An 18,570-nucleotide genomic window follows, 5' to 3' on the forward strand; every position below is an offset into this window, starting at 1 on the left:
TAAGAAAAATTAATTGTTCAAATTTTTATTTTGATGCACAGTATGAGAAATGAACTTTTAAATCAACTAAATTTTATGGATAATGAAACAGCAAATAAATTAGACCCATGTTAAAATAGAAGGTCAGTTAAATGTCCAAACTTAAGGATATAAGAGCCACAGATAAACTTCGATTCCACAGTCTTCCTCAAAAGGTCGAAGTCTTTCAAACACAACTTTGCTATGAACTAACTGGTCCAGAGCTCAACAGCACATGGGAATGTTTAACAGGGGTGATGATCAGGGACACGTTTCCTGCAAATATTACAAAACAAACACTTAAGAAAACGCAATGGTAAAACTGAAAAACATGACTGTAACCAAGGGTTTATACTAAATACAAACACAGCTGAAATCCTAATTTTATCAAAACCATTATAACCAATTCCTTATAACAAGGATGTTTCTACCTCATTACTAACATCCCTCAATTATTACTGTATTAGTAAGAAGACAGTACAAAATCGGTGGAATGTGAAGACCCATAGGTATTTGGCAATTCTCAACTTCTCATCCAAACAACCTATTTAACAAATACATATTCTCCAAAAAAAAAAGGTTAATTCATGTTTTCAACTAATGTGTGAGGGCATTTTACCAAATCAAAGACAAAGAGTTTACTCTTAACCAGAAGTTGTTAAATGACAAGGCTTGGGGCGCCTGGGTGGCTCAGTCGTTAAGCGTCTGCCTTCGGCTCAGGTCATGATCCCAGGGTCCTGGGATCGAGTCCTGCATCAGGCTCTCTGCTCAGCGGGGAGTCTGCTTCTCCCTCTCCCACTCCCCCTGCTTGTGTTCCTGCTCTCACTATGTCTCTCTCTCTCAAATAAATAAATAAAATCTTTAAAAAAAAAAAAAAAGACAAGGCTTTGGGGCCTCTAGATGAAAATCTCTGGATCATTATTCTAAATAATGAAAATGAATGCCAGTAGATACGCTATTGACAGGGTCAGGTAACTCACCAAAGTATGTAAACAGTGCCTTTCAATACATCTTAGGTGTTAAACTTTTACTCTCTGGTGAGAAAATAGTGAATCTCTCAAGGAGGAGGCATGGCAGGGTATTAGAGAATTTTTTTACTTAAGCACTGCTTTTTTTACTTTACTTTTTTACTTTACTTAAGCACTGCTTCTAGAGTCAAGTATAGCAATCATTCTAGAGAAGCAGAGAAAGTATAAAAACAGATCCAAAGAGTACAGCATACTGGGGCAATATAAAGAAAGATCTTCCAACCCTGGAAGCTTATGGGAATATGATTAAGGATGCTGAAAGATATCAATACAGAAAAATTTCTCCAGCAGCTGTCACGGGGCAACTAATCTGGAAAACGAGTCCCCTGGAGGTTAAGTATAAAAAAGTTCCAAGGTTGAGGTAAACACAATTACTCATGCTTCTTTACTACAAATTACTGAGTATGTCTACTAAATTTAATAGACACTTAAACCACTAAAACAGTGGTATCAGATCAAATGAGGTATTTTAGTGTATTTCAAATGTGGTTGAGGGTGCCAAGTCATTGCAAAGATTTCTGAGGGTGACCTTATGTGACCTTGCCGTCAAGCCAGAAAACGTTATAGACCTGTTTCCTTTTGCTATCATTCTGCTTAAAAAGACAGGAGAAAACAGAACCACACTCAACCATCTTTGCTGACACAGCTTCCAAGAAACTTTCTCTCAACTCCTTCCCTCACCAATGCTCCATTCCAAAATAGGACCATTCCTCATTACCCTAACCAGTACCAGAGAAAGAATCTTCAGATTTTTCAGCCCAGTCCTCCTTCCACTACACCACAGATTTAAATACCACTCCCCTTTTCTCTCCACATCCAAATCACTATTTTCTCCTCTTTCCTTCTTCCAATAATAAGAGGATGACAGCTGCCATTTACAGAAGCAAGCCACTGAAGGGGTGCTACTGGGTTCCACACAGAGATTCCTCATAACAGAGTCCACTTGAGGTGCAATCTCCTGATAGTGCTCCTCCTTCCCTCCTGTTCCCAGGGACGAACTCCCCTATGGTCCCCGTGCTCCATCTAAAACCAAGCCCTTCTCTCGTTCTCTCATTCCTCTTCACAGCTACTCAGTGGGCTGCTTCCTCTACCGCATCCATCACCCCGCTAGCAGATCACTTCCACGTACAGCACTGACTGTTCACAGTAGAGACCCACGTCCTCTAGCTCCCATCCCACTTCCCTGCTTCCATTCACAAGAGACTCCCCGAAAGCAGTCTATATACACTTCCGCCGATTCTTCCTTTCCTGACTCTGTCAAACCTACTTCAGATTTTTGACCCCTCTACTCCACAAAACTGCTTGTCAAGAATACCAATGACCTCTGTTGCTAAATCTAATCTTTAAGGTCAATTTTCAGTTTTTATCTTACTGGACCAATATATTTTATCACTGCGGCAGTTGATCATTCCCCAACCCTAAATACTTCCTTTGTTTAGCTTCTGAGGAAAACCCCATCCCTGGTTTTCCTCCTACCTCAGTGGCACCCAGGCCCCCAACCTTTAAAATTTTGTATTATGGAAAATTTCAAATGTACAGAAAAGCAGAGATTAATATAAAGAAGCCCCACGTATCCATCACCCAGTTAATAATTATCCTTTACCTATACTTCACGTTCCTTTTTAGTGTCCTCTGCCAGTTGCTCTGCATCTTTCCAAACTTATTACTGGAATTCTCAAGTGTCCAGTGCCTAAAACCCCTTCCTTCCTTTAGCTACATTCCCTCTCTTGGGGACACAACCGGTCTCATGGCTTTAAATACCACATGTAGGCTAACAACTCCTAAATTTACAATTACAGCTCAAGCTTCTCTACTTCAGCTTCAATTACCCAACTGCTTCCTCAGTGGAAAGCTCAAATGTCCAAGTCTGACAACCCCACCCTCCTTTCCCAAAGTCTTCTGCTTCTGAGATAAGAAAAACTCATTTATCCCAACAAAAACCTTGGCTTATCCTTCATTCCCTTTCCTCTCACAGCTTATATCCAAACCATAATCAAATTCTGCTGGCTCTACCTTCAAAACCTTTTATCAACCCCTTCTCACCACCCTTACCTCTATTTCCTGGTGCAAGCAATCATTGTCTCCCATCTACCTGAACCACCACCGTAACAGGCAAAATTACATTTTAGTAACTACTAATAAGAACAATTAAAATTGTTAAACTGAATCTTCAAAAGTTAAGATTTTCTGGCTACTTAACTATTTTTTGTGTGAATGAGTTTCTGTAAGAATTTGACATCTTAGAAAAACTGATGAGGGGCTGCAGGGTGGCAAAGCTGGATAAGCGTCTGACTCCCGATTTCAGCTCAGGTCATGATCTCAGGGTTGTGAGATCGAGCCCCGCACAGGACTCCGAGCTCAGCAAGGAGTCTGCTAGTTTCTCTTTCCCTCTCCCTCTGCCTCTCCCTGTGCTCGTGCGCTCTCTAAAATATATAAACCTTTAAAACAAAACAAAACTGCTGAAATAGGAACATGTAAGGAACTCTGCACATTACGAGCTTAAGATAATCTATATGAAAAACTGTACAGGACAGAAAATGACTGGAGCAAACTCAGCCTAGTGAAAAGACATTCATTCTTAACACTACAGCCCTCGCTCCCATGTAATCTGGTTCTTGATCTTTCTGAGCCTGGCTCTTCATGGACCTTTCAATCCTGAGAGCTCCGCTGTGTCACCCATACCTCTCTCCCTCTAAGCTTTTCTGACTTAAAGAGTTGTGACTACATATTTTAAATAATGTGCATAATACCTTTAGCTAGGCAGAAATGCCTTTTTCTTTCAACTACAATTACCAGATACACACATTTACCTATTTGGTGCTTTCTAAAAAATGTTTAAGGGCTACGATACCTTGGTGCTGCTTTGATAATGTTGTCCACACGAAGAATCACCTCTGCTGCTTCAGCTGCACTCAAAAGAACTTGTCGCTTTACTTGGAAACTTTCTGTTATACCCAGTACTGCCATATCTCCGATGGTACCTTCCTTCATATCTAAAAAGAGAGAGTATTTACTAAATAAACAACATTAGTTTTAACAACTAAATTATCAAAATCTCTCTAATGACTTACAACAAATGAAGTTAATCCTGTTATAAAAAATGAGATTACAAGACTCAACTACTCAATTTATTTAGAGCATTCTCATCAGCCTAAAACTCAAGGGAAGACTTTTAGAAAATTAAAAGGTCAACTACTGATCATCTGTACTAACGGACAACTAGCTTAGGTAACGGAAAATTTACACAGAACACTCAATTGCCTATCTTTATTACATAAATGTGTATGTATATACGTGTACATATATATATGTAAAATTACTGCAGAAAATGTGCTCATCACTAATTACCATGGATTCTTAAGAACTGAAAGAATTCAAAACTCATCTACTTTTCCTCTTGTGAGAATCATACTTCACCTCCTGACAGATCATTATTCATTAGCTCTCTCTTCTCCAGCGATGGGATTATCTACCCTCTATGACTATTCCTGTAATGTCTTGGGACAGTTCATTGGGAAATTTTTCAATTTGAATTAAATTTGCCCTTTTGGCCACTTTTATCTATGTAAAGACCTGCACTCAAGAATGCCTCATAATAAGTTTCCTATGAGAGTAGGATTTAATACTATAAGAAATTTAATAAGGTTTATACTTATTTCAGAATATTAGTACTATTTATGTATTTAAATCCTACAGTCAACACATAAACTAATTACAAGTCTTCTAACTAATTTTATACCCCTTATGGAAGAACAGTTCTGACAGTGTTGAGAATACGAAGTTAAACATTCTCCTAGGATATATAATGGTTACGGAGGCAAGCACCATAGAAATCTTCTCTATGCTTATCCTAAGAATTCATCTTAAAAAGAGAGAGAGAATTTGGTAAGGAGTTATTTCTTAATTACTACAGTCGTTTTCTTACCCAGTCCAGCAGTTGTATTGCCTTCACTATGGGCAGCTCGGAGCTGTGCCACCAGATCCGCACTGTCATAGCCTGCATTATCAGCTATGATAGTTGGCAGCTATAAAGTGAAAAAAACAAATGGTAACTATTCTACAATAAGAGAGGTGACTTAGTCCTAACTAGGACAGCTTTTTAAAATTACGCATTTAGAAACAATGTAGTATTGTTCCTTTTAATTACTGCTCATAAAAAAGATAAACTCCCGAATCAAATTTAAGTGGTGTGAACCAGTTCTTTTTCTTAAAGCCAAAAATTAGCAAACATGTCCAAGAGAGAAAAATGTATTCATTTAAAAAACCATCAATACTCACAAAATGTGTAAGTTCAGATGTCTTTATCAACTTACCATTCTTAGGGCTTTAGCATAAGACTCCATTGCAACAGCTTCTTTGCCTGGTGTTCTACTGGCAAGCTGTGTCACAGCATGAGCCATCAGCATCTCAGAACAACCTGCAGATGAAAATGAAATTCCAATAAATTATGATGTTTATTTATCTCCAACACACTGACTTACTGATTTCCCTTAAGACACATCAAGCATTTTAAAATTAAGTGCAAACGCATTATATACAAACTTTCTAAAAATCATTAAAGCCAAAACCATTACTGTACTTTCATAGAACATGTTTAATATTTTTAAAACGCTTACCTCCTCCATAAACTGTTCTAGAATCCTTCACAGTTTGGGCAAGAACACAAAGAGCATCATGCAAAGATCTTTCTGCTTCATCTATAATTTGTTGAGTGGCACCACGAAGAACAATGGTACAAGCTTCACCTAAAGTTAAAAAATAATATTTTTAGGTCACAGTGAATACAAAAAATAAGAGTTTGCCTTCTATTATTTATGCAGATACTGGTTATGATTATTATTTGGTTTTTAAAAGCTAACATGTCCTCTGCTGTTATACACTCTTTTTGATAATTATCCATGTTCACAATAGTTCTAAGTTATCTAAGAAACAATCATGTTGAATATACACTGTTCACATAGGCAAGGTTAACATGAGTTTGACCTCAAGAGACTGAAATAAACATGCATCCTATGCTTCTCACTAATTAAGACACATCATACTCTAGTAAACAGAGTACTTCTTTTAACTGCAACAGAGCCTATCAAATATTTAGGAACCTAAATCAGGATCTACATAATCACTCACCAAGGGCCACCCCAGAAAAGTGGATGAGTTTATCTTCTCCAATCATGACTTCCTCAATAAGCTTGCAACTTCCGAGCTTCACTAGTTCTGGGTGGTCAAAGGTAGAGGCAATTTCACCACCTATGAACATAAACATATGTTAATTAAATGCACAACACGTTTAAAATTGGTTTCCTAACAAGAACTAATGAACAGACATTTTTTAAGTTCACTTTTAAGTTCATTTTAAGAAGCACTTCACTTGGGCGCCTGGGTGGCTCAGTTGGTTAAGCGACTGCCTTCGGCTCAGGTCATGATCCTGGAGTCCCGGGATCGAGTCCCGCATCGGGCTCCCTGCTCAGCGGGGAGTCTGCTTCTCCCTCTCCCGCTCTCCCCTCTTGTGCTCTCTCACTCTTTCTCTCTCAAATAAATAAATAAATCTTAAAAAAAAAAAAAAAGAAGCACTTTACATTTAAACTAATCTTTACAATCACCCTCATGAGAGATGCTCTATTATCTGACATAAAACTAGTAAAACTGAGGTAAAGAGATACTTAAGAGTTTCTTCCAAGGTTACATAGCTCAAACAAATAATAACAGTGAAGCTGGGATTCAAATCCACATAATCTGTCTTTAGACTTATATGTACACACTGTATAATACTATTTCCTAAAGCTTATTTTTTCCCCCCAAAGGTTAAATTGGGACTTTAACATTACTTTTAAGTCTGAATTTAAACTCCGATTCTCTTTTGAATCTAGTCTACAAGACCAGTAGCCTTATGATCCAACTTCCCAAAACATGAAAGTATTTGACTAGTTCTATTATGTCTACAAGATGACACTAGAAACTGCTTACAGGGCACCTGATATCTGCTAATCATCATGATAACTGAAATCTCAGAATGCCCCTATAAGGCCCAGAAAAAGGGGAAATGTATACTGAGAATTTCCCAGAGCAAACCAAATGAGGTACCAAAGTAAATTATTCTGGGGCGCCTGGGTGGCTCAGTCGGTTAAGCATCCAACTCTTGGTTTTCACTCAGGTCATGAGATCCAGTGGTGCAGCCTCGCACTCAGCGTGGAGTCGGCTTGTCCCTCTCCCTCCCCCTCTGCTGCTCCCCTCCCATGCACTCTCTCAAATAAAATAGTTTAAAACAAAAAGCAAATTTATTTTTATATCTTATTTCTATTCCTATTTTCCCTACATCTCCCATGGTGTAAGCTGAAAGATTCAGCCATTTCCTTCCCTGGTTCTTAATTGCAAAACTTCGGTTTCCATTTTAAAATCCTTTTCTCTAGTTCTTCACTCTTTTAATAAAGTAGATTCCCTCTACCATCATCAACCAACCCTCTTTTCCTACTCCTTACTGTTAAGTCTGAATAATTAATACTTTGTATCTATTTTACAAAAAATTTATTAGAAAGAACTCTGGTCTTTCCAACTCTACTGATTTATGATGATCTATTTAGCTGACTTTTTGACTTCCGATTGGCCTGAGCCTGAGACTGCTGTATGTTCTAGGTGTGAGACACAACAGATACTTGGGACACCCCATATCCCCAAAATGAGACTAATTTGGCTTACGAGAATTTTCATGTATCCTCAATTCACTCACTTACCTACATTTGCTAACAAAATATTTCTATAGACATTTACAAGTACCAATTTCATGCATCCTGACACCACATAAGCTAAGGATGGGAGGCACCACAGGGCCAACTTTGCAGTGGGTTGTGCTTGGTGCAGTCAATATTCTTCTGAGTATATGTGGCAATTTCATGTATCAAGTCCTTAAGATATCAACTTATCCCATGAATGTTCTATCATCCACATTTATTTCTTATGTTATTATCTTTAATTTTGTTGCCTTAAAGGAGGAATTACACCATAAATTTTATCACCTTAAGCATCAAATACGTATGGCTCTTAAGGAACTTTAATTAAAGCAAGTAAACCCACTTCAAACTAATTAATGAAAGAAAAATCTCTCTTTTTAGGTCAGAAGACCACGCTTCTCAAAATATTAAAAATGGGTTAAGAAGTTATTCTGAGATGAAACCAATTCTACCCTTTACAATAATTACTATACTTTATTTTTAATACTCATGGCACTTGAAAACTAAATTCAACATTCCTAGTGGCTTTATATCTCAAATCCCTCTCCGTAATTCTCATTTCAAGATCTCAAACCAACTTTCCAACCCATTCATTCATTTTCAAGGGCCTGAAAATTAGAGAGTAAGGGCTGCAAAACTTAGTTTTTCAAGGGCTACTTAACAGTTACTTTAAAAACTATTGCTACAACAAAGTCAACAAGTTGCAACGCTATGTCATTTTGACAGACACATTATCTTACTTATAAATATTTCTATTCCACACAATTGGGAGTATGAAACTCATACCTCTGTTGACTGGTATTACAGTATACCAACTTTTCATTATTCATCGCTGGATTGTTTCACACATATTTCAACATTACTTCCACAATTTTTTTAAAAAGATATATTTATTTGACAGTGGCGGGGGCGGGAGTGCAAGCACACAAGGAGGAGCGGCAGGCAGAGGGGGCAGGCAGAGGGAGAAGCAGGCCTCCCGCTGAGCAGGGAGCCCGATGCGGGGCTTGATCCCAGGACCCTGGGATCCTGATCTGAGCCGAAGGCAGACACTTAACCGACTGAGCCACCCAGGTGACCCATTACTTCCACAAATTTAAAAAAATTAACAAACACAATGTTTAAAAACACTTGACCCACTCTCTGACATATAGTTAAATGTTCACTAAAGGTTACTCTTATAACTTACTATCACAAAGGACGCAAAGCATTGGACTACTCAGCACTAGAAATAAACAAAGGAATAAACTAGATAAAACTTAGTCTTTTTTTAAGCTTTAGTTTCTTTAGAGGAGGGGTAGATCACTGGTCCTGTGGGTTTGTGAGAAAAGATCTAGTACCTTTAAAACAATGTAACAAAGATGGGGCTCCTGGGTGGCTCAGTACTTGAGCATCTGCCTTGGGCTCAGGTCATGATCCCAGGGTCCTGGGATCAAGCCCTGCATTGGGCTCCCTGCTTGGTGGGAAGCCTGCTTCTCCCTCTCCCACTCACCCTGCTTGTGTTCCTGCTCTCGCTCTGTCAAATAAATAAAATCTTTAAAAAAACAAAACAATGTAACAAAGGTATCTATAACCTATGGCAAACATGGCAGAAAATTCAGTCTCTAAGGATGTCAAAAAACTGTAAATCAGATTTCAGAATATTTATACTCTAAGCCCTTTAGAGTATTTCTTTGTACCCTCAAAAGTTACATTTACTAACATTCAATAAATCCAAGAGTGATTAGTGTTAGAAATTAATGCCTTTTTTCTCATACCTGTGACAAGAGCTAGGCGTTCCACACCTGCAAAATCTGCATGTTCAATTGCCATAACACCAGCAGCACCAAAGAGCTGTTCAGGGTAATTATAAATTAACTGCCTATAAATAAAATAAAAATGTTAAAAATTGCTATTTCGCAAGACTAAAATACATTAGACTAAAAAACATGGAACCATTTTTACCTTACCAATAAAGAAATACAAATTAGAAATACCATATACAAGAATTCATAAGCCACACAACTTAGTGCATCCATGCTAGCACTGCAAACAAGTTGTTTTTTATGTTGCTATTGACAGGATAAAGTGGACCATAACTCTGAAAAGCAACGTAGCAGAAATGCATCAAAAACTGTATCAATGTTCAAATGCTTTAATTCCACTCCTGAGGCTCTACATCAAGAAAATGAATTCAGATATTAAAAATCTTTAATGGAGGTATGTATAAAAATTTTTACAGAGAACAGCAAAACCTGCCAATATCCTCAGTGTCCACTACGAGTGTTTGTGTACATCACAATTTACCAATTATAAAAACTGTAATGTTAAGTAAAAATTTACATTGTTAGGTTAAAAAAAAGGCAAGTTACAAAAGTTTATAGCATGTGTTCACAGCTAACTGAAAAACTGAAACTTGAACACCATACACATACATACACAAGTCGGCTTAATAATAAAAGAATGAATTTCAGGAAGGTTAGACCTCAGATTCTGTTCCTTCTTTATACTTTTCTGTTTTCCAAAATGAGGAGATGTTATTTTTTAATAGGAGTACAAAAGGACAGGTTTAAGTCTGGAACTTAAAAAAAGGCCAAAAATTTTTTTTTTTTTTTTTTTTTTTAAAGATTTTATTTATTTATTTGAGAGAGAGAGTGAGAGAGAGAAAGAGCACAAGAGGGGGGAGCGGGAGAGGGAGAAGCAGACTCCCCACTGAGCAGGGAGCCCGACGTGGGACTCGATCCCGGGACTCCAGGATCATGACCTGAGCCGAAGGCAGTCGCTCAACCAACTGAGCCACCCAGGCGCCCAAAAAATTTTTTTAATTAGGTGTAAGGGACCCCTGCGTGGGCTCAGTCAGTTTAGTTTCCAACTCTTGATTTCAGCTCAGGTCATGATCTCAGGGTCGTGGGACTGAGTCCCACGTCAGGCTCTGCGCTGGGCATGCAGCCTGCTTAGGATTCTCTCTTTGCCCCTTCCCGCAAATATTTGATTTTTCATCAACTATTAACTGTCTGTCAAAGTTAACCACTGCCATTTCATTGCTAGAAATGTGCTGTTCCTCTTCGTATTTTCACCATTTAAAAAAATCCAAGAGATCTAAGCAGAGGTAAAATTAGACACAAAGGCCCTGAGGTGGGAATGAGCAAACAGTTCAAAGCAGTGGGTTCAAGGCCCCTGATCCTGGAGGGGAAGAGAGGACTTCTTGCCAGAACTCTAGCCTGGGCTTCTGGGGCAAAGGCGGACATGGTGAGTGTCAGACTCCTCCACTGCCCACTCAAGACACTGCAATGAGGTGGCACACACTACCACTGGATCCTAGATACTTGACCCTATAATATCAGCGTAGAAGCTGGCCAGAGAGCCATGGAAGAAAGCTGTGAGCCCAGAGTGCCTGCCACCTGACACGGATTCCATGTTACGCTGCCTCAGACCACTGGAGTGGATGTAGTCATGACTTTTTATAGCCTTTTCTAGTTTTACTGAAAAAAATTTTCCATTGCCTTTGGAAAAAAATCCGTAAACACCTTAGATACTAAAAATTAAGAAAGAAAACATGGGAAAAGTTTACATATACTTCATACAGATTAAAGCCCTAAAACTCTGTTACTTTTCATTTATTTTATTCCTTTGCTATTAGCTTTCTGCTACTTCAAAGTCCCATCATTTAATATGAAACTGAAGCTCTCCACCAAATATATGTATATGATAGCCCAAAATTAAGATGCAACTGCCAGATCAGAAAACTATTACTGTTAATATGAAAAGGTTTATTAGTCAAGTATATTAACATAAAACATCACCAAAATGGTGACACAAATGCTTTGCTGTAAAATTCTATTTGGAAAAAACACCAGTTCCTAAATAACAAGTCACTAATTCAGTATGAAGTATTTTCATACATCTTTGTACACATAAATCATTAGATTATTACAACTATTGTTAGCAAAAGCACATACAGACCTGTTAATAAAGCAATTTATCCCATGCTTAAGAATACGTTCAACTTTCTCCTTCATTTTTTCCTTTTCAGCATGTTCTATTTCAGCAACCTTTGCTGTAGAATCAACTCTTACCCTGGAACCAAATATCTAAGACAAAGGAAAGCATAAAAATAGTATCACTTTCATTACTCCTGAGTCGCACAGCTTAATTTTTATGTAAATACACTAAAATTACATATTTGAATACATTCATATGTATTCTAGGTTTTTTTAGTGCAAGTGACTCCCAGCCTGAATTTATAAAGCAGCTAACAATTAGAATTCTAAGAAATGTAGTTAACATACCTTTATTTTGTCTGTATCCATACCAGTATTTGCAATGAGAATTTTAGCATTTTCAATTCTCTTCGGTTGATTTACTCCAATTTTTTTATCCAACAGAAAGCCTACAACACATTGAATATTTTAGTAAGTACTTCAAAGCTATATTGATAAATCTTTATGTCTGCTTTATCAAATTACTTTTTCAAACAACACGCATTTAAGTCCAACTCACCAAGCTCCTAGAACCTGTAAAGCATTCCACTAAAGCAAGTGATCATAAAATCAATTTAGCAGGTGGAAATCTAAAGACACAGCACAAACCTTAAGAATAAACAGTATTTTGAAACTTCTGTTTCACATATATACAAAATATGCAGGTGTGGATTGTAATATAAAGCTAGTAAGTCCACTTTCATTAGCTTAAAACCAATGCAACAGAAAAACTAGGTATTGCTAGAGATTACTGAACTTTTTAAAGAACTGAGGCTGGTGATAAAATGAAAAACAAAAAAACAAAAAACCATGTACAATGGAGTCAAACAAACCTAACCCCAACCATGCTCATGCTGCTTACAGGCTATGTGTACAACCTTGGACAAATTAACCTTAGCTATTCTTCTGTAAAACAAGAGTTTACCACAGTGCTAGTTTCTAGCCTATGGGCCTGTAATTTGGAACTCTCTCTCCAGGCTTCTTTTAGATGCATGCATAACTTTTCCTTTTTAAGACATTATCATCTTGGGTTTTCTGCTCCATTCAGATGAACCTAATTCTCAATCACTAGTTCAACATCATGAGGAATAAATGAGATTTTAAGTAAAATTCCTATTAGGATGCTTGCACAGAACATTCAAGAATGGTAGCTATCCTTGTTTTCATTATCTTTCCCTACCACTAGGCCCTATTAGAAATGCTACACAGCCCTTGCATACAAAATCAACAAAGAATATTTTTAGAATTGTTACTCCTTTGAAATAGAGACAAATGGGGCGCCTGTGTGGCTCAGTCGGTTAAGCGTCTGCCTCTGGCTCAGGTCATGGTCCCAGGGTCCTGGGATGGAGCCCTGCATTGGGCTCCCTGCTCAGCAGGGAGTCTGCTTCTCCTTCTCCCTCTGCCCCTCCCTCCTGCTTGTGCTCTCTCTTCTCTCTCTTTTCTCTCAAATAAATAAAATCCTTAAAAAAGAAATAAATAGAAATGACATACAGCAAAACCTGGAGTACGAATCAATGGTAAAACACAACTTGTTCCTGTTTCTCCTCTGTAAGAGAACGTTTACACATTCCACTCCATAAGCCATTTTGTAAATACAATATAAAGATGTTCTGAAAAATTCACACTCTAAGAACAAAATACATTATTACTAAGGAAAGAGCAGTTGCTAAGATTTATTTACTACTTTTTAAGAACACCAAGAACTATAACCTTAATACCCACCAATTAAATGATACACAAACTCTTCCTGGAAAAAATGCCATTTGAGAATAGCTGACTTTTACTAAAACTACAATTTCTCTTTATTAGAGACTGCAAGAACTTCAAGGTATAGAGTAAAACCTAGAGATTATCAAAGAAATTCTGGGACGGTGTGAAATGAAGCACACAGGAAGTATAATAAATGGATCAAAAAACCAAAAATGGTTGCAATGATTTCTATTCTTAAATACAAATTTTCTGGCTTTGTAAAGTGTTACCAGTCCTGACTAGATAAAATGAGGATTCACTATGTAGCCCTCAACGTCTGATCAAAGCTTGTTTTCCCACATTCAACATACTCATACCTTCGTCTAAATAGGAATCTGCCAGACTTCCTCCTAGCTTCTTGATGACGTGAATTGCCTCCAGATTACCAGAGCCTTTCAGTCTGAGAACAGCTTCTACAGCTAACTGAGTAAAATGGTCTTTGTGATGAGTAAGAAGTTTTGAGGATAATGTTGTTCCCGCAATGTTCATTAAATCTTCACGGAATTTAACTTCGTCAGAACTAAAAAAAAAAAAAAAAAAAGACTCACGCCTGTTTTTAAAATGCTTCTTCAAAGCTATCAATCCTATTTTTCTTTTCAAAATTTATCCAAATACTTGTCAATAGATAATTTCACCCCAGTCAGGGCTCTAAGCCATAGCAGAAGTAAGTTCACAGTAACCAAGAAATGCAAAATTAAAGGATACTATTTTCCCCACCATCTGGCAAAATACCAAAAGAAACACAAGCAAACTAAATACCAAATGCTTCAAGAACATGGATAAATAGGTATTGCTATACAGATATTAAGAGTGAAAATTAATAAACGTTTTCTAGAGGATTACGTGTAAATAAAAATGCCTTAAAATACACATACATCTGGACCCAGCAATTATCCCTCTTCAAGCATTTTTTTGGGTTTGTCACAACTACTATTAGAAATCTCAAACTTACCAAAACAGATCTCCAGCTATAGATAGATAAATTACACTACTAATAAATTATTGCAGAAAATTGATTGCAGAAAATTACAATAACAATATTACACTATTGCAGAAAATATAGACACCCAAAAATATGCTTTTTAATCACCTAAGTTAGAATGATTACGCAATGATTCTATTTGTTTTGTTTTTCTTGATTTTTACATGCAAAAAACTGGAAACCCAAACTATATCTCGAGTGTAATGTGGGGGTCTGTTTTGTTATCGGGGCAGGATGAGGCAATAGGGTCATGTTTGTGTATACTTTTCACTGTTTTCCAGACTTCCTGCATTGAGCCTATTTTGAAAAGAATGTTAAATGTTTCCAACAGTATTATTTTGGTATACCAACCCATGATCAACTGCAGAATTCAACAGAGCCTGTCTTGCCGCCTTTGTGGCTTCTCTCCAACCCGCAATGATGGTCTGCGGGTGAATCTTTCTTGCAATCAAAGATTCTGCTTCCTATTAATAAATAATGGAAAACACTCTTCAGTAGAAAACACACAGAAAGGACCTGACTACTTCTGATACAAGAGCAAAAAAAAACCCAATAAAATGAGGTTAAAGTTGCTCAGATACTCTCACCCTTAGTAATTCTGCTGCTAAGACAGTAACAGAGGTAGTGCCATCACCAACTTCATCATCTTGAACCCGTGACATATCTAGAAATAAGAAGCTAGTTAGTAACTCATTTGTATTCGATATAAATGCATCCTAAATTACTTCTCCATAGCTTACGTAACTCTCCAAACATACCCACAACCAACCTGAATCTCACTTATCTAGGTCTCCCCACCTGACAAACTCTTTGGAACTTCTCAGTCTGAAACGTTTTATTATTAATAACTACATGGCACTCCAGAAGCTTATATTTTAATAATGATAATAATTAAAAAGGGGACATCAATTAATTGAAAGTAGTCAACAAAGCCTATTTAAAAATGTGTTTCAAACTATTAATGAAACCTTATCATTTTCAGACTCACCAACTAAAACTTTAGCTGCTGGATTGTCCACACCGATGTTTTTTAGAATAGTTGCACCATCATTGGTTACCATAAGAGAGGCATCTCGTCCACTGCTTAACAGAATTTTATCCTAAAAGGAACATACTTGATTCAAGTTAAGATATAAATACATCTGAAGAATGCATGGGTCAATCTGTACTCTCATTTACTGCTAATGTGTAAATACTCTGGATGGCAATTTGGTAGTATCCATTCAGATTTTTTTTTTTTTTAAATGCATACACTCCATAAGCAAACCTTGGTGTCTGCCCCTAAAAACACTAGAACAGGGAGACATTAACAAGGTTGTTAGAGCACTGTAATAGCGAAAACAATGAATAAATATAAAATATAAAGATCTACACCAAAAGGGATTTTAAAAAGCAACCTACAGAAAAAGTACACAAATACCTATGATAAAAATATATATATATATAACACATAATACATAATATGCACATAAATCTACATAAAAACAAGTATCAGGAAAACTTACATCCAAAGAGAACTATGGTTGTCACAGAGGACTTCAGCTGTGGGAGTACTGTTTTTTTAGGAAGGAGAACATATCCATGTCTTACATATACAAGAGTTAACTTTCAAAGTTTAAAAAGCATCCCTAAGAAAGTGAGCTATTAACTAGATTTCCAAATATGGCTCTAAAGCAGAATCAAAACATAACGATTCCTTGTTTTTCTTACCATGCCCTTAGGTCCTAATGTGCTCTTTACCAAGTCTCCAATAGCGATGGCACCAATAAAAGAAGACTGCAGCAAAAAATCAAAGATTGAAAGTAAAAATCAATTTTACAGTCTTAAAATTCCTCAAGTACAACTGTATCTTTAAAAGTATGGGAGAACAAGGCTCACCAGCCGAGCAGTCTCTGCTCTCTCTTCATCAGCTCCAGCCCTGAAGATGTTAACAGGTGCGAGGGAAAGGGACGCCTAAAAGGGAAAATCAACAATCAGTTTGAATACCAATATTAACACGTATACATAGATGCGTTCCGCCAGAAATACATGTATATATTTAAGAGAAAATTAATTTACAGCATAGCGTACTTTTTCAAACAAACGACGATCTCCGTCATTGGGGCGGTCACTTACTTAGGGGGAGTGAGGGACTTGAACAACCTGTATAAGCAAGGAGTTTGCCTTTGGGGTCTACAAGTGCTCTACGAGTAAAAATTATACACCAAAAATGACTGCTAAATATGGCAAGACTTAAGATGACTTTAAGGATAAAGCAGGCAGGGGTTGCAGGCCACTCGCGGAGGCCACTCGCGCAACAACCGCCAGGCGGACGAGGCAACGCGGCCGATTCGCCTCCATCTTCACCCTCCAGCCCTTCCAGCCCGGCCGCTCCAGGCTCCGCCCCGAGAGGGAGGGCGGGGCCTGTAGCGCCAACCCGCTGGGGCACTAGAAATTTCTTCGCTCGGGTTGATCCCCGGGCCTCGGGTTCCGCGACTATGGAGAGGCCGAGTCAGCAAAAAACGCTGGCATGGAGGCCCACACCTCCCCGTTAGGTATGGAGGGCTTCGCCGGCGGGCCCGGCGCAAGCCACACGCCGAGGCCCGCGCCACGTGCGGCGGTCTCCGGGGACAGGCATGAGGAGCCCCCGGCCACGGAAGGGCAGAAGAGGCAGCGGGCGGGGGGCGCGGCGGGGCGCGGCGGGACGCGGCAGGGTTTGGGCAGGGCCAGTGGGGCCAAGCTCACCATGGTTCCGAGGAGTTCGGCACACACGCTAATCCCTCAGCTCACGCCCGGTACCAGAGGGAAGAGAAGCCGGAAATGACGGCACACGCTCTCCTGCAGGGGCGGAGCCCCGGCGGGCTCGCAGCTCCGGCCTGGCACCGCCCTCTGGGGAAGGGAGGGTGTGCCGGTTTTGAGTGAAGGACCGCGGTCAGAAAAGCGGCGAGTCACACTGGGGGGCGGGGCTTTGATTCGCGCTCCGCCCCCTGCGGCACCACCCGCTCGGGACCGGGGAGGGGAGGATCTGACGTATTGGGTGGAGCCGGGCAGACTGCGAGGAGAACCCCCGAAGAACAAAAGGGACGCCGTCACGCGGGGTTGCCATAGCAACGGAGTGCCTGCTTGCGTGTTTAATTTTCCTTAAATTTCCTTAAGTTTAATCTTTAAAAAAATTTGCCCTAAAGTATACTAATAACGAAACGATTCACCAACCTCACCACTTCTTTCCCCAGAAGCAAGCACATTCAGCTTTTTCAGTTTGTGGAGCTTTTGGGGATATCATTATCTTACTAAATATTTTTATTGCTATTTTAATTTTAAACGTTATTTATTGAGTTACGAGGAACACTTACATTCCTTTCATTGAATTTTATTTTTTTTTAAGATTTTATTTATTCATCTGACAGAGACACAACGAGGGAGGGAACACAAGCAGGGAGAGTGGGAGAGAAAAAAGCAGGCTCCCCGCCTGAGCAGGGAGCCCAACGCGGGGCTCGATCCCAGGACCCCGGGATCATGATCTGAGCGGAAGGCAGGCGCCCAACCGACTGAGCCACCCAGGCGTCCGCTTTCATTGAATTTTTAAAAAGCTGTTTTTAATTGGACGTTGACTGTCTAGGACAAAGTCTTGTGAACTCTGATGGAGACATTTACTTTATCTTTGCCCTGCTTGCTCATTTTCATGTCTCACATTTCACTCGTTCTTTTCCCCTCCTCTAGTAGAGATGACTAATATACTTCTACATAATGTGTTGGTAGAGACCAAAATTGATTACAAATATTTGTTTATAAAAACAAAATTTTCTACTTAACTCTGAGTTGACCGCCTAGGACGGTTACAGTAAAATGTGCTTTTAAAAAGTCTATTAGTTTTCTATCATCTACTGATACCCTTTTCTTCCTCTGAGTAACTGATCACTTAGCAAGTGCTTGGACTTACTGGCAATCGTTATTAACATTGGTAGATGTTCTCAATTTTTAACTGTTTTTACCCTTCAGATATACTTTAAGAGGGTTAGTTTACGTCAGGGGTTGACAAACTATGGGGAGGGAACCAAATCCAACCTCCCACCTATTTTTTTATGGCTAGAGAGTTAAGAATGTGTTTTACATTTTTAAATGATTGAGGCAAG

General features: G+C 38.7%; 1 protein-coding gene across 2 annotated transcripts; it reads right to left on the minus strand.

Moving 5' to 3' along the window:
* On the minus strand, nucleotides 1-17,338 carry CCT2 (chaperonin containing TCP1 subunit 2). Of its 2 annotated transcripts, none has more exons than XM_045872983.2 (16): nucleotides 17,183-17,338; nucleotides 16,337-16,411; nucleotides 16,169-16,234; nucleotides 15,447-15,558; nucleotides 15,046-15,122; nucleotides 14,810-14,922; nucleotides 13,794-13,996; nucleotides 12,037-12,137; nucleotides 11,711-11,838; nucleotides 9,526-9,629; nucleotides 6,174-6,293; nucleotides 5,663-5,791; nucleotides 5,360-5,463; nucleotides 4,972-5,071; nucleotides 3,898-4,039; nucleotides 1-294 (listed from the first exon to the last, which is right to left on the minus strand). In XM_045872983.2, the coding sequence occupies exons 1-16, from the start codon at nucleotides 17,183-17,185 to the stop codon at nucleotides 264-266; spliced, it is 1,608 nt and encodes a 535-aa protein (XP_045728939.1). In that variant the 5' UTR covers nucleotides 17,186-17,338; the 3' UTR covers nucleotides 1-263. The 2 variants fall into 2 exon arrangements, with proteins under 2 accessions (XP_045728939.1, XP_064446968.1); XM_064590898.1 differs by lacking the exon at nucleotides 17,183-17,338 and adding an exon at nucleotides 16,529-16,545.
* Nucleotides 17,339-18,570: the final 1,232 nt, after the last annotated feature.

This window comes from Mirounga angustirostris, unplaced genomic scaffold (assembly GCF_029215605.1).
Source record: "Mirounga angustirostris isolate CCGP_5_RB_7025 unplaced genomic scaffold, mMirAng1.0.hap1 SCAF_5, whole genome shotgun sequence".
Taxonomy (NCBI): Eukaryota; Metazoa; Chordata; class Mammalia; order Carnivora; family Phocidae; genus Mirounga; species Mirounga angustirostris.

Coding starts and splice junctions, on each gene's coding strand:
- CCT2 (XM_045872983.2), bottom strand. Junction 15,559..16,168: donor CATTAGGACCTAAGGGCATG/GTAAGAAAAACA, acceptor TGTTCCTTTTAG/GATAAAATTCTGTTAAGCAG. Junction 13,997..14,809: donor AATTCTGCAGTTGATCATGG/GTTGGTATACCA, acceptor TTTTTTTTTTAG/TTCTGACGAAGTTAAATTCC.